Source organism: Phascolarctos cinereus, unplaced genomic scaffold (assembly GCF_003287225.1).
Source record: "Phascolarctos cinereus isolate Bilbo 61053 unplaced genomic scaffold, phaCin_HiC Scaffold_5;HRSCAF=322, whole genome shotgun sequence".
Taxonomy (NCBI): Eukaryota; Metazoa; Chordata; class Mammalia; order Diprotodontia; family Phascolarctidae; genus Phascolarctos; species Phascolarctos cinereus.
This window is the reverse complement of record NW_027555958.1, coordinates 153501252-153517287: the sequence shown is the minus strand read 5'-3', so window position 1 is coordinate 153517287 and position 16036 is coordinate 153501252. Positions and strand designations below refer to the sequence as shown.

Sequence of the window (16036 nt, the reverse complement as noted above, 5' to 3'; positions counted from 1 at the left end):
CTTTAATATGGCCCTAGTACAAACTTCATATTGGCTCTGGTTCTGTTTTTGAATAATAATGTCTGATCTAAGAATAGGTCAAGAAGGCTGCCTCCTAGGGAATAAAATACAAGGAGGTCTAAAGAAGAACATATTATAATAACATGACTTATAAATACCCATATTGTCCATGTCAGAAGATGCCAATCTCCCTGGCAAGTGGGTGTTTATGTTGTGACCAGTCAAGTAATATGTATCACAACAAAATCTTAAAGCTCCCAGAATCCCACAGGGTCTGTCTATCATTGACACTTTAGGCAGCCAACTCCAGAGCTGTGCCTTGTAGAATTAAAGAAAGAGGATGAGTTCATTTAATTATTATAATAGAATTATTTTCCTCTTAACAGAAGCTGGGAGAATAAGAGTAAGGACAAATTTGATAGGAAAAGACACTTGTGAAGAGAACAGGCCTGGGGACACCACAATCACAACCTCAGAACTGATGTTATGGGCAACCAGAAGGCAACATGAGAAGAATGATCTCTTACCAGGAAGGAGAGGAGGACCCAGGAGTTTGGAAGGGAGATAACACTTACCACCTAAGATTGTTGTGAGGATAAAATAAGGTAATACTTGTAAAGAACTTTGCAAGCCTTAAAGCTCTATAAAATGCTAGCTATTATTTATTATTATTATTATAGAAAAGGAGATGGGAAGACATCAAAGTTAATTTTTTTTCCATAAGTACTACCATCTTTCCAAATATAAAATGGGAAGAGACTCCTTTCTTTGGAAAATAATATCCAAGCCAGAGTGCTCATCCCTTCATTCTAGCCTGGAGAGTCATGCCGAGGGAGGGGCTTGGGGCAGGGTTTATAGTCTAATGGTATGAACCGCCAAATTGACAGAAGGGTCCTGGTTCCTTCAGCAGCCCAGATCTGCCACCCCCTTGAAAAACTGGCTCCCATCACTCCTTGATTCTCTACCCTCACTACCACAAGGAGCTGGCTGGGTGATGAAGCAGATTGGAGCCTGGGGGAGGCTTTTGGAGATGGCCCATGTGTGCTGGGTAGAGCAAAGTAAACATACACAAGAGCATTTTTGATCCTGCCTGCCTATATAAGTATGCAATCTACAGAGATCTGGGGGCCTGGGAGCCAAGGATAAGAGCAATGTGAGATTTTGCCTTAAAGGATACAGGCAGGGATGTGGGAGGCAGTAAAGGAATAGGGCCAAGGCCTTCTAACACCAGGTGAGATCTCCCTCTCCTATGTTGTACTTAGCAGGGAAATTGTCAATTGTATTGGCTTCTAGAAGAAACTGCCACTTTCTCATGAGTCCTGTGAGCACAACCCCTCAGCCCTGAACTCAGACTGTTGTGCAAGGGTGAGATCCATGGGGTTGCATTACATTACCACTTTTGTTTCCTTCTGAATAAGTGCCATTCCTCAGGAAGCTGGATGCCTGGTGCCTTAGACCAACAGTTGAGGGGCCACTGGAGGACACGGGGCCAGAACGATGACTGCAGGAGGAAGTAGTGAGGCCTCTCCCAAGGCATCCTTCTCCAGAGCTCAGCCTCCCAGAGTACAAGGAGGAGGAAGAGGAAGAGCCTGTGCAATTGAAGGCTGAATTGGAGGGGTCCATACTGTAGCGCTTCATACCCACAGGGTCCGCCAGGTAATCTTCCGAGATGACAGTTTTGGCTGGGCAAGGAAGCAGTGCAAAAAAGCAGAGATCAGCACAAGACACCAATGGTCGCTGGAGACCGGTAAACCTTTCCCTGACAGTCAGCTCCCAATCATTCAGAATGTTGAGGCAGGAAGACCTGTATTCAAATGTCACTTTTGACAATATCACTTGTGACCCCAGACAAAAATCACTTAATCTCTCAGGGCTAAAGGCAATTCTCTTAGACTGTAAGTTGCATGGAATATGCTGACCTGCATTGGTAGGGGAGTTTTCTCATCCAAGAGTTCATTCCAACGGAATCATAGACCTTATCCCTATTGGATATTTGGGGAGTGGTGTTTATATAGATAAAGGAAATCCACAGAGATTCCTCACATCTTATTAGCCTAAAATAAAATAAAATAAATTAAAATACCTATTTCATTCATTCTCTGAGGGAGCTGACAAACAGACAAACAAAAAGGGCTCTGAGAAATTTTATCTCTATTTCTGCCCTAAGTGTGTATGTGTACATGTGGGTATGTGTGTGAGTGAATATCTATATCTATAACTATCTATCTATACACGCACACACACACATACACAGTTTCCCTGCATAGAATATAAGCTCCTTGAAGGTAGGGACTATTTCATATTGTTTTTTGCATTCCCAGTACCTAGTGCATAGTAGGTCCCTAATAAATGCTTGCTGGTTGATTATATGCAGATGCTAAAGAAGCATTTGGAGAAGGGAAAACAGAAGGCTCTGGATGACCTATTAATTAACTACACAATCAATTCAATTAAATAAAAAATTTGAAGTTCCTACTATGTTCCAGAGAAGATGCTTAGGGAGCTAGGGATACAGAGGCAAAAGAAAGAAAGAGCATTTGCCCTCAAGGAGTCTGCATTCTGTGAGAAAGGATAAAGCATATGTATAATAAGTATTCAATCAATAAGTACTTATGTGATGGGCACTGCACCAGACTCTCCAGGGACATGCAATTCTAGCAATGAAACAGATCCTGCTCTCAAGAAACTTACATTGTACTATGGGGATACAAAGACTATATAAAGTGAGAGAGAGAGAGAGAGAAAGAGAGAGAGAGAGGAGAGAGAGAGAGAAATGCCTGTGTTTTCAACCGCCACCACACAGGAAGCCAAAGAGTATAATGATCAGTCAAATTCTCTGAAAAGAGTTCCTAGGGCCATTGCCCAGCAACTTACCATGAGGGACCATAGAACAGAACCTTCCAGAATTCCTTCATTTCTTCCTCCCTAACCTTTCCTTCCTCAACATGGGCAACAGGTAAAGAGCTGCCCCTGCCTATCCAGGTGGCTGCTAAATTCTTAATTGTATCCATATATAGATGAAAGCCAGAAAATATTTGGCATCCAGAAAAGAGGTATGATTAGGCAGAGTGGTTTAGTGGATAGAGGGATAGAAAAGGAATCAGGAAAGATCCAGACTCAGATGTTAGCTATGTGACCCTTACAAGTCACTTAACCTCTATCAACCTCATCTGTTTCCTCATCTATAACATGAAAATGATAATAGCACCCACCTTGCAGGGTGCTGTTATTGTGCTGTTGTGAGGCTCAGGTGAGATGTGCGGGTAAAGTGCTTTTCAAACTTGGAAGTAGTATATAAATGATGCTGAGAATATGGTTAAAGATAGAAATAATTACAATAACCAATAAAATAGTAAATATAATGTATAGTCTACTAATAATAGCTGACATCTTATAAAGTACTTAACATAAAATTAGCTCATTGATTTCCACCGCTAATCTTCCTTTTGCACCTCACATCACTCAAATGCCTTTCCCCAGAGTCTCCTTCTTTACACCCTTTCTCATGTGAAGAGGTGACCCTTCTTGCCAAGGCAAACTCCTCTACATGAACCCTTGCTCCCATTCCATCACATCTTCTCCAGCAAATTGCCCTTTTTATTATTCCCATTCTCTCTACTCTTTAGTCTTTACTTATTGGCTACTTCCCTGCTGTCTACAAACATACTCATATCTCCCCCTTTCTGTGATCCCTACATCCTTGCTGGCTCTGAGTAAATCATTTACAAATGGTACCTTTACTTACTCTATTCTTACTGTCTTTCAAACTCTCTGTAGCCTGGCTTCTAGCCTCATCATTCAACTGAAACTGCTCTTTCCAAAGTTACTAATGATCTCTTAATTGACAAACACAGTAGCCTTTTCTAATCCACAGTCTTTTGGACCCCTTTGTAGCCTTTGATTCAAGCTAATTCTCTTTTTTGGATACTCTATGCTCTCTGGATTTTTGTGCAAATGCTCTGTCCTGGTTTTTTCCCCTACCTTTCTGACCAATTCTCATTCTCTTTTGCTGGTTCTTCCTTCAGATCACATCCACTAACCATGGGTGTCCCCTAAGGCTCTCTTCTGGGTCTCTTTCTCTTTTCTTTATGCTATCTCACTTCATGATCTCATCTGCTCCCAGGGACTCAATTGTTCTATGCTGATGATTCTTAGATCAACCTAACTAGCCCTCACCTTTATCCTAACTTCCAGTCCATATCTCCAACTGCCCATTAGACATCACAAGCTAGATGGAGAGAAGGGTAGAGGAAAGGAGAGAAGAGGAGGGAAGGAGAGAGGAGGACAAACACTTTTAGGAACTAAAATTTTAGGCACCTTTTTGAAAGGCAAAAAAGAGAAATAGAAAGGGGGAGGACAGAAGAAAAAGAAAGAAGGAAAAAGAAAGGAAGGAAAGAAGGAAAGAAGGAAGGAAGGAAGGAAGGAAGGAAGGAAGGAAGGAAGGAAGGAAGGAAGGAAGGAAGGAAGGAAGGAAGGAAAGAAGGAAGGAAGGGAGGAAGGGATGGAGGGAGGGAGGAAGGGAGGAAGGAAGGAAGGAAAGAAAAGAGAAAATTTCTGTCTACAATCCAGGAGAAACAAATCAGAAAATAAAAAATGTGCCAGAAACCTGGCCAAAGGATTATAGATTTAGAGCTGGACAAAGGTCACCAATTAAAATCATCTCATTTTACAGATGAGAAAACTGAGGTGCAGAGAGATAAAATGAATGAATAAATGAATGAATGAAAAGTATTTATTAAGCATTTACCATGTGCCAAGCTTTGTGCTAATCACTAGAGAGAAAAATATGAAAGCAAAAACAGTTCTTGCCCTCTAGGAACTTACATTCTTTTGTTAAAAATAGATTTTTATTGACATATTTTCTATCACCCATATCTCCCCTTGTACCTCTCACCCTCTTCTTCCAGAGAGCTATTTCTTATAACAACTAATTTCTAAAAGAAGAAAAGAAAAAAATACACAAAACCAATCAACACATCATAAAAGTAGGACGTCATTTGCAATTTCCATACCCATGTCCTCCCTCCCGCAAGGGGGCAGGGAAGGGAGAAAAGTTGTCATTTCTATCTCTTCTTTGAGGCCATGCTTGTTCTTGTCATTTTATAATCATCGCTTTCGATTGTTTTATAGTTGTTCTTTCACTCTACATTGTTGTGGCCGATATGCATTGTTCTCTTGACTCTGCGTACTTTACTTTGCAATGGTTCATATAATTCTCTCCTTGCCTGTCTGTATTCATCATGTTCCTTGTTTCTGATAGATCAGCAATATTCCATTGCATCCATGTAACACAATTTGTTAAGTCCTTTCACTTGTTTACAGACTTCTACTTCATTTCCAGTTCTTTGCTACCACAAAAACTGTTGCTATAAATATTTTAGTCTATTTAGAGACATTCTTATCAATGTCTTTCTTGTACTATATGCCCAACAGAGAAATCTCTGGGTCAAAGGTTATGGACACTTTGGCCATTTCATTTGCATAATAACAAACCACTTTTCAGAAAGGTGGGTACCAGTACGAGCTAGGAGCTAGCATTCTAAAAGGGGAGGTGACACATAGAGGGGAATGGTGGTCATCGGATTGGATATTTTGACTTGAAAAGTTGCTGGGATGGTAAGACTACAAAAGATAGACTGACATGCCCTTTCCAGGAACAATAACAAGGTTCAATTATCATTCAAGATCTGGAAAGGTGTGAAGAGAAGAAGAGGTTTTTGTGAATCAGGAAGGTGGCTGGCCTTGGCAGAGGACTCAAGGCAAGAGTTAATGGATTTGGGGGGGGCAGGGGTTTAGGAGAGTTTTGAAAAAAAGGATGAAGTCCTCCCAGACTTTCTGGCTCATCTTCAAGGCAGCTAGTGAGATGACTAGGGAGCTAAATTACTTGCATGGAATCAAACATCTAGTAAGTGCGTAAAGCAGAATTCAACACCAGGTCTTCCTGACTGCATGTATCCAATGCTGTATACATTACACCACACTACCTCATGTAAATGGCATTCTACTTATAGAAGAAGTACCGGTGAGATTTGGAGGTATATCAAAGTTTGAATATCGATGTAAATAATTCACCAGGCCATCCAAACATCAGGAGAAAAGTAAACTTTTTTCTGGGTGAGATATGCAGAGTAAAATGAAGGAGTTGGAATAGTTGACATCGAAGTCCTGTCTAGCTCTAAATCCTATCATCCTCGGAGAGGACCATGACTACTTTCTGAACTGATGAGAAATAGCCAAGCCCAGAAAACGCATCCTTCTTCTATCACTTATAAATGTAAACCTTGTATATTCCATGATTAAAATGCTTATGCATGACAGATAAACACAAATCATGACTGATTGTAAAAGTGACTGCAGTGTAAGACAGACTAATGATAGACTAGATCAAAACATACTAGGGAAGAAAAGAAAAAGAAGAAAAAGAAATGTACAGGATAACTTTATTACACATCTAAAAGGAATAGTAAGTTGTACATAATGGATTTGTAGTTTCATGTGTAATTATCTTTTTTTTTTATTATACTGTTATGGAAATATTTTATTCCCTACATCAAAAATAAAATAATTTAATTTTTTTAAAAAAACATACTAGGAGCCATAAATCTGTACCCTGCTATCCCCCTGCTCACTTCAGCCAGGATTGCACCTAAGGAAACCTTTGCAGAGAAGTATCTTTCTTATGCAGAAACTTTTGAAGGAAGAAAATGCTGTGATTTCTATCATTAGCTCATTCTCATGGTCAATAAATCTCACTGGCTTAAAATTTCTCAAAGTTACAGACCTATAGAATGTTAAGAAGAAAAGAAGTGACAGAAATCTAGAAGCTAGCTCAGCAACCTCATTCTACAAATGAGAAAAACAGAGATTCAAAGACGTTGTGACTTGTCCAAGGGAAGCAGGTAATTAGTGTCAGAGGCAGAACTGGAACTCAGGTCTCCTGATTCCAAGTTTCCTCCTACCACCTCCATCTATCTCTTTTATTTTACTCCTATCTGTCTTGCCTATAGTCATCTACTCAGTAGACATTTATTAAGTGCTTGATGAATGCCAGACACTGCTATACACTGATGATACAAAGAAATGCCCTGCCCTCAAGAATTCACATTCTAACAGGAGGCAATAACATGCAAACAACTATGTCCACGCAATGTGCATACAGAGTAGATGAAAGGTAACCATGGAGATTAGGCACCAGCAGCAGAGAGGACCAGAAAAGACCTCTTGCAGAAGGTGGAACTTGCAGAGGTGAGGAGGTAGAATAGTCCAGGCATGGCAGACAACAGGAAAAAAAGGCAAGAAGTTGGGAGATGTGAGGAATAGCAAGGTTGATGATGGCTTTCAGTAGATCATAGAGGAAGTGGAAGGAAGTAAAGAAAACTGCAAAGGTATGAAGGGCAGACATATACACCCACATACATATATTTCTATTTATTTATTTTAACGTTCATTTTTTAAAATTTTGAGTTCCAAATTCTCTACCACTCTCCAGTCTCTCCCCACCCATTGAGAAGGCAAACAATATGATACAAACCCAGAATGGGGTCAGAGGCAGGATTTAAACCCATCTCTTTGTGATTCCTGACTAGGAGGCCAACTCAATATGCATTTGTCTACCATCCCATAGACTTTTCTTAACAAATGGTTAAGACAGTTAAAAGAGAAAAGTGAATTTTGAGTTTGGTAGAGAATGTTAGATATAGGTACACCACGGAGAAATGAGGCAGGGGCGGCGGATGCGTGGTTGGGTTGTGTGGCCGCCCTGACTGAGGGCCATGTACCTGTTCAGTAACACAGCAATCACACATGCCTGTTGACAGGCTTGAACTTTCAGTATCATTTTCTCTCCAGCGGTTACAAAAAGATCCCTTCTCAATTCAGCTCAGCTATCCTGCCACTCTATCTACTGCCATTAAGGCAAAAAGAGGCCAATCAAACCTCCCTTGTTCAAGCGCATTTAATTATTGAGGAGGACTCCAGGAAATCTAAGTCAAGTCAACTGAACCATAGGGGGTATATGTATACTTGAGTGTGTTCTCTCTCTCTCTCTCTCTCTCTCTTTTTTCTCTCTCTCCTTTTTTTAACATCCTGACTCCAACAGGGAGAAATGATGCTGCTGGTGAATCATTGTTTCTTTTCTAAGAACAATCTGCTTTAGGTATGATATCCAACAGAATGCCTGAACAGAAAAAACAAAAGTCCAAAATAGCCGCAACTGAATGTGTCTACCAGCGCTTCCAGGATCAACCTCTGGCAGCCCTTGTAAGCACAGAGTTCTCTATACTACTACTAACCTTGAAAACACAGAACCTGAGACTGTCTAATCCAACCCCTTTCTGAAGCATAAATCCTCTCTGCAACATCTCCACCAGAAGGAGTCAACCAGTCTCTGCTTGAAGACATCCAGTGATGGAGAGTTCACTACTTTAATAAGACAGCCCCTTCCACTTTAGATAGCTCTTAGATACACAAGGACAGTCCTTGTTTTATTTTTTTTTAATTTTTTTAATTTTTGGCTAGGCAACGGGGTTAAGTGACTTGCTCAGGGTCACACAGCTAGTAAGTGTTATGTGTCTGAGGCTGGATTTGAACTCAGGTCCTCCTGAATTCAGGGCCAGTGCTTTATCCGCTGCACCACCTAGCTGCCCTGACAGTCCTTGTTTTAGGGGGAGGGGATTTCCTCCTCTGAGACCAGTTGTCTGTTTAAATCCTCCATATTGGGGTGGAGGAAGAATGCACTTTAGAATTGGATGCAGGGGCAGCTAGGTGGTGTAGTGGACAGCGCACTGGTTCTGGAGTCAGAAGGACTTGAGTTCAGATTTGACCTCAGACACATAACACTCTAGCTGCATGACCATGGGCAAATCACTTAACCCCATTGCCTAATCAAAAAAGAAAAGAAAAGAAATTGGATGCACCTACTCAAACTCAAGGGTTATATTGTGTTCCAGAGTCCAAACTTTGTATAAGATTACATGTTCCACAAACATAATATCAAATCTTCAGAAAAGCTGAACATTATCCTCTCCCCTTGATGCAATCTGGCCACAAGGAAAATCCTTCCTTATAGGACTTGAAAACAGCAAGGACAGCCTTCTCACCCAGGAATCCCCTTTTAGTAAATGTTTTCTGGCTGCTATCCTGGTAAGAAAAGAATCAGAAATGGGGTGTCTGGCTATGTAGAAATACAGGGCTCAAAAAAAGAGGCAGAAGGAGAAAGATGGGGCTAGATGAGAAAGTTATCAAGAAAGCATGCAACAATCAGAAGAACCGTGGGCTCCATTTCAGCCAGGGCCCTTATTTCCCTCCGTGGGCTGGGTACAGTGTACGCTCCCTGCAAGTCATTGATTTTCTTCGTTTCCATGAGATCAAAGATGCCCATTAAGTTGGGGGACAGAATCAAATGAAAGTTCAAAAGAAGCTCTTTTGGGGGAAATCATCATAGCAATACTTTTTTATAGTAGCCTAAAACTAGAAATAAAGTGCATGTGTTTCAATTGGGGAATGGCTGAACAAAACTGTGGCCACAAACAATTGAATGTTATTGCACTATAGGAAATGACAAATAAGGGGAAGTTGGAGAAACCTGAAGACTATAGAAAGAACACTGAATTTGGAGTGATAGGACCTAAGTTCAATCCCATTTCTGCTACTTAACTCTCCACATGACCTTGGGAAAGTCACTTCTCTCTGGGCTTCAGTTTCCTCATTTGGAAAATTAAGGGGTTGGACTGAAAGGTCTCTTTGGTCCTTTCCAGCTCAAAATTTATGATCCCTTAGGTTATACAAACTGATGCACATTGAAGCAAGCAGAACCAGTAGTGAAAATACACAACTACAATGATGTAAAAAATTTTAAAACCCCACAAAATGACAACTGAGCTCAGAATAAATGCAGTGACAAATGTTGAATTCAAAAGTCAGATGGCTAAGAATGCCAGATCTGGGTGAAGCAAACTAGCACAGTTGCTGTACTGGTCCATTTACCTTTACTTTTTCTTTGTTATGATGGAGTTGTGGTGGGAGGTGGAGTGTAACAGGGAAGAAGAAGACCTGGGGAAATGATTGTCTTGTAAAAAACATAAAAACATCAACAATATTTTAAAAGGAATTATAGGAAAAGTAGATGCAAGATTAATCCAGATGCTAAAAACACCAGTGCATTTAATGTTACTCCTAAGACTCTGCGTGAAGCAAAATAGCAGCCAAAATCCACTATGAAGGAACAATCTGTCTCAGAACTGTGAACTATAGGCTTCTCTCTCTCTCTCTCTCTCTCTCTCTCTCTCTCTCTCTCTCTCTCTCTCTCTCTCTCTCTCTCACACACACACACACACACACACACACACACATACTGTACATACACATATACACCTTTCATTAGTTCTCTATTGAGCTAGGTGGAGGAAGGAGGTATTTGAATAAAGGCTTTCTGCCTGTTACCTTATCCCTCATTAGTCTTCCCCATCCCTTTGTTTAAGATTCACTGGCTTTCCTTGGGAAATGATTTTCTGTCCTTTCACAAGATTGCTTTGCATGGCTGGACTTAATGGGCACATTTCAGCTGGCAATAAGCCCCCAGCCAACTGATCAATGTCCAAATGAAGGGTTTGTTCACAGCTCATCTGGTTGAGCTGTTTGCTAAGGCTACAACACCCTAACCCCTCAGCTCAGAAGAGAGGAAAAATATCTGTCTATCTATCTATCTATCTATCTATCTATCTATCTATCTATCTATCTATCTATCTATCTATCTATCTCTCATATATCATATATAAATTATATTCAGGAATACAGCACATTCAACTGCAAACAGATGTGGCATAGCTAGCTTTATCTATTACCTATTGCTCACCATAAGCCCTTCTCTTAAAAGAGCTCACCAAGCAGGTTCTGGGATTTTTTCACTGAAGCTACTGAGAGGTCTCCAGGCTGGGGCATTTTCATGATGCCAGAGAGCCATCTGTGTATAGCCTGTTAGAAGCCCTGGCTCCACATTCTGTCCCCATTCCCTAAGGAGGCCACCCCACCGCTTCCCTGTAAACACTAAGATGAATCACTTACCTCGGACAATAAAACCTCTAGGTTCCCTCCCAGTCAGCTGGGGCATGCAGTCCTTTCAGTGCTTAGCACAAGCACAGAACTCAGGGAAGCAGAGACAAGACCCTTCTGGCATGGACCTTTAAGTAGACGTCTAACCTGATTGCATAAACCCAGCATATTTCTTGTCTCCTATTCAATGGAACTCTCTAGATCCTTCCAACTCTTTGGGGCTTCTCTATCTTTGCCCTGCCCCTTGCTCTCCCTGTGATAAAAACCCATCATGTTTTCTACCATGAGTGGCTTCCCCCCCGCCCCATGTCCCCTCGTGCCCTTTTGTTTCATCCTTCCCTAGGTCAAAGGGCACTTCAGGTTGCATTACCTATAGTGTTTTATCATTTTATTTGCTTCAATTACATTTCCCATTAACTTTTTCTCGGGCCAGTATAGATTTTCTTTTTAAGCCTGTCTCCTTAGCTCAAATCATTCAGTGTTGGACTTAACCCAGTGACCCTTTTCTGTGTCCGCTTAAGTGCTATCATATTTTCTCATATAATAGGTAGACCAGGAAGCAACATACAGTTTTAATCTGTCTGACATTTGAAATTCTTCCATCCCAAACACTCATGCTCTTGCCTAAAGCCTTATTATAAGGCTCTGATGGAAGAGGTTATTTAGGGGGCTTTTCAGACAGGAGTGGTATATTCTAGTTTTGAAAGGAATGAACTTTTCTTCTATGAGATAGTTCTTTGTAGCTCTTCCCCCAACTCTGGGCTGAGGGAGGAAAGATATCTAGTAAGTGCCCTCACTCTGAGATTTTCTTCTTTTATCTTTTATATATCTTGTTTGTACAAAGTTGTTGGCATATTGTTTCTTCCTCCCACCTTCTCCCCTTAGATTATAATTTCCTTACAGGAAAAGGACTGATTTTGCCCTTTTTTGTATCCCAAAGGCTTAGCACAGTGCCTGGCACATAGCTGGTGCTTAATAAATGCTGCTTTTTAACTTGACTAGCTAAGCCATTTCATATGTTTGTAGTCAAGAGGCTATATCTCTGCCACATCTCTGCCGCAAAGATTTCCCTGATTCTCTCCTCTCTTCATCCCCATCCACTCACCCCCCGGTTGTTAGACCCAAAGACAAAAGCAAAGTGTTCCTTAACTAATTCTTCGAAGAAATTAGATTCTTGGGAAGCTGATTTGATTCAGCAAAACCTATGTCCTATGGCTGGAGCTATTATAAAAATCAGAAGATTTTTTCCTCTTCACTTCAAAATTTTGATTGAAACTGACGAAAATAAAGGAAAAAAGGGGGTGGACTTCCCTAACCAACAGATTTGATTTCTAGGAATCAAGCAGCAGAGATGGATTTTGAACCTGGTCATCTGACTCCAAATCTAGTCAGTCAGTTACTCACATACATTTATTAAGCACATATAGTTATTCCTTCCACATCACAGGTGTTAGGCATGTGGGTGCCACCCACACTGTGATCTAGCAAATCCACATAAAAATGTTTGGCCCTCCTTCGTACCAGAGAAGCCTGAATTAGTGTGGTATTAAAAATGAAATATGTTGATATCGTACAATACTACACATGTATTCTTTGCATTTCTGAGTTTCTAAAACTTTTCTGTGTCATCTGTAGCTTCTGCAAAAACTTCTCTCAAATTCGCATTTAATTATGCTGACATGCCATACATTGAAACCTTGATGGGGAAAGTCACAATGTGGAAGTAATAACTGTAGTATGTGCCAGGCACTGTGCTAAGTATTAGAGATACAAAGAAAAACAAAAATAGTCCCTCCCCTCAAGGGGCTAACATTCTAATGGAGGAGATAACAAGGAAATAACTATGTATAAACAAGATAGATGTAGATATACATACACAAACGATCAATTGGAGAACATCTCAGAGGGAAGTCACTAACTACATATCTTCCCTCTTTCTGCCCAGATAATCTACATAATAGATACCAAGGAACAGTAGTGGAATTTGCTGTTTAAAGAAATGAAATCCTTTTGAAAGGCAAAACAAAAACCAAAACTTACGTACTGTAAACAATCACCCCCTAATTTATCCTAATCCTAATTTATCCGTCTGTAGGATTGGATTTTCATACACTGGCTTTCTTAAAAATCTGAAGTCTACCGAGAAGAGTCGGTGTGAAGTGTGTTTTCCATTTCTTCAAGAATGGGGAAGGGGTAACAGAGGCAGAACAAAGTGACCTGCCCAAGGAGACACCCCTAATTAGTAGTGGAATTAAGAATGTCAGCCTTACATTACAACCTTTTCTGTTAGATGACACTGACAAAAGATCTCTCTGCTTGTTTCTGCTCCTAGTCAATCATCTGTTTTAACATTTACTAGGATCTTCCTGCTTCATTTAATTTAGTTGTCACCCCTCCTTGATTCCTTCCAGAAAAACACCTCCATCCCTTCCTGTGCAGCTGGCTCTAGCATGGGTAATTCTTCCACACACCCGTTAGCCAATGGGGACATCAGTAAACTCCACTAGGATCTCATCAAGGCCCCCCCTACACACACTCCTCTATGCACCCTCAGGGGTCAAGCCCATAATCAGGCATGTTTTCTTACTTTCTAATAAAGTCCTCCCCACTCTGCCACCCCCCCCTTCCAATTTCAGTCATCTTCAAACTCCCACCGTGAGAAAAGCCAGGATATAAACAGATCCAAAGTTAACAGCTCCTCTACCTTTCCCAATCTCCAACCCCGTGAGGTGTGTGTGACAGGCTGCTTGAGTTTATGCAAACCCCAAATAGGCAAGACAGCCACAGATGGTACCTGGAAACAGAGCCAAGTAACTTCTTCTTCATCCCTAGGGAGCAGGAGGGGTGGAGAACATGCCAGAAGATGGAGATCTCTGGGATCGGTCACAAGCTGCCAGGGAGCAGCAGGAATACCACCCACAAGGCCAATGTTCCATCACTCCCCTTCCCCCATTGCCTATGATTTCAAATGGGTAAGTGGCTGCATTAATCAAAAAAACTGAAAATCAACATGAAGCCAATCTGAGTCTCCATGATGTCAATGGAAAGAGCACAGAATTTGGAGTCACAGAACCTGGGTTCAAATGCTGTCTCTTCTGCTTACTAAATGTATGACACTGGGGGAAAATCACTTCACTTTTATGGAGCTCTGTTTTCTTCTTTGTGAAATGAGTGGGTTAGAGTAGGTGACCTAAATTCCTTCCCATCCCTAAGTTTATGAGCCTATAATCAAATACCAAGAAGAGCACGAATTTAAATTTCATACACTCTTATTCTTCTTGTCAAAGCTTGTAGGTGTGAATGTTAAGTCTGCTTAACAGATTGGATGTGCCTGGGACTTCTGGAAGACATCACAATTATAATATTCCGAAATAGATTTATTTAGTATTCCAGGGATTAAAATATAATCATTGAACTTCTGGATCTTGGAACACCACTAAGTGGAAGGTCTTTATAAGGTTATACTCTGACATTTCTCCATAGATTGGGAAATAGAGGCAGAGAATGGGAATAAGGGGTGTGCTGGTAAATGTTTAATGATCATTTCTCTGAAAAAAATAATACGCACGTGACAAACTTTTACATTTAATCTGCGTTATTAACACTTAAGCCTAGACAATCAACAAAACAATAAACCAAGCCCTAATTTGTATCTTGGCTGATTTCAGAGGGGTAAATGTTCACATGGAAATTTTAACAATCAGCTCTCTAGCTGGTTGATGTTGGTTCCAGTATACCCGTCCTTCCAAGGGGATGCCATAACTCAGAAACAAAAGTTATAAGATGATAGATCTAAAACAGAAAGAGACCTTAGAGGTCACCTAATCCAACCCCATAATTTTACAGTTAATAATTCACATTTGTATTGTGCTTTAAGGTCTACAAAGTCTTTTACATAAAATATGTCATTTGAGCCTCACAATAACCACTCAAAAAAATGGTATGATTATCCCCACTTTATGGATGAAAAAAACTGATACCCAGGGAAATTGGCTAAATCACTTGACCAGATTCATGAGCTAGTAGATGTTGGAAATAGAATTCAAATTCAGGTCTTCAGAATACCAGGTCCCATCTAGTAGTTGGTCCATTAAACCATGTTGCATCTTAAGACAAGGAAATAGCGGGCAAAAGAGTAGAAGATGGGGCAGCATCGTACAATGGAGGAGGTTCAGGTTTGGCATCAGAGGACCTGTATTCTAAGCCCAGATCTGTCTCTTAACTGCCTGCCTATACAACCTTGGGAAAGTCACCTCCCTGAGCCATAACTACTTCATCTGTAAAATAAAGAGGATGGATTCAGTGGCCTCTAAGGTCCCTTTCAGCTCTAAACCTATGATCTTAGGAGAAGAGACTGGCTCATGGTCACTTGAGTATTGATGCCAGAGCCAAGATTCTAGCCCTGGCCCTCTGCCCTCACTTCCAGTTGGCTTTCCTTTGTAATATGTTATAATGAATTGACTTTTCTTCTAAATAGTGATCAACTACCTTTGTCCTACAATCATTTTACTTTTATCACTGATCAGTTTAAGTGTCCTCAGCAGAGGTTTTGTTTTTTCCTCCCAGAACCCAAGAAAACAGGAAAGAAGTTGGTGACTTTTTTTTTTTAAGAATAAAGCTTTGGGTAATGGCTCCCTGAACATGTTGCAAGCAGCTAACTCTCCAAGAATGCTAACAGCATTTGGGGATTTGAATAACTATACCTAAGTGTGCTTGTACAGATGAAATTAGAAGACAAGGTAGGTACTTTGTAGACTCCTCTCAAATAGGGAGTTTTCCCTTGAGTGGAGAATACCCATCTTTGGTGCTAGAGGTGAAAGGGCAGCAGAACTTTCAGCTGAACGTGGAGATTGGTCAGGGACCCTTCTGAAGCCATTAAATGAGCCCAGAGGCTGGCCCAGGAAAAACCTTTATGTGATTATTGGGCCTGGGGGCAAGGGATTTCAAAGACCGTGTCAGTTGGAGGCTATCCCAGTAGGGCAGGAAG

The 16036-nt window shown here is 40.8% G+C and overlaps 1 protein-coding gene across 7 annotated transcripts in view; it reads right to left on the bottom strand.

Annotated features, from left to right (window-relative positions):
* Positions 1 to 16036, bottom strand: part of SCML4 (Scm polycomb group protein like 4) — a 260071-nt gene that overhangs the window by 84563 nt on the left and 159472 nt on the right. For all 7 annotated transcript variants that reach the window (XM_078155209.1, XM_078155210.1, XM_021008079.2 and 4 more), the window contains one exon: positions 1395 to 1682. In XM_078155209.1, coding sequence (XP_078011335.1) covers positions 1395 to 1682 — 288 coding nt within the window. The remainder of the gene's footprint in view (positions 1 to 1394; positions 1683 to 16036) is intronic.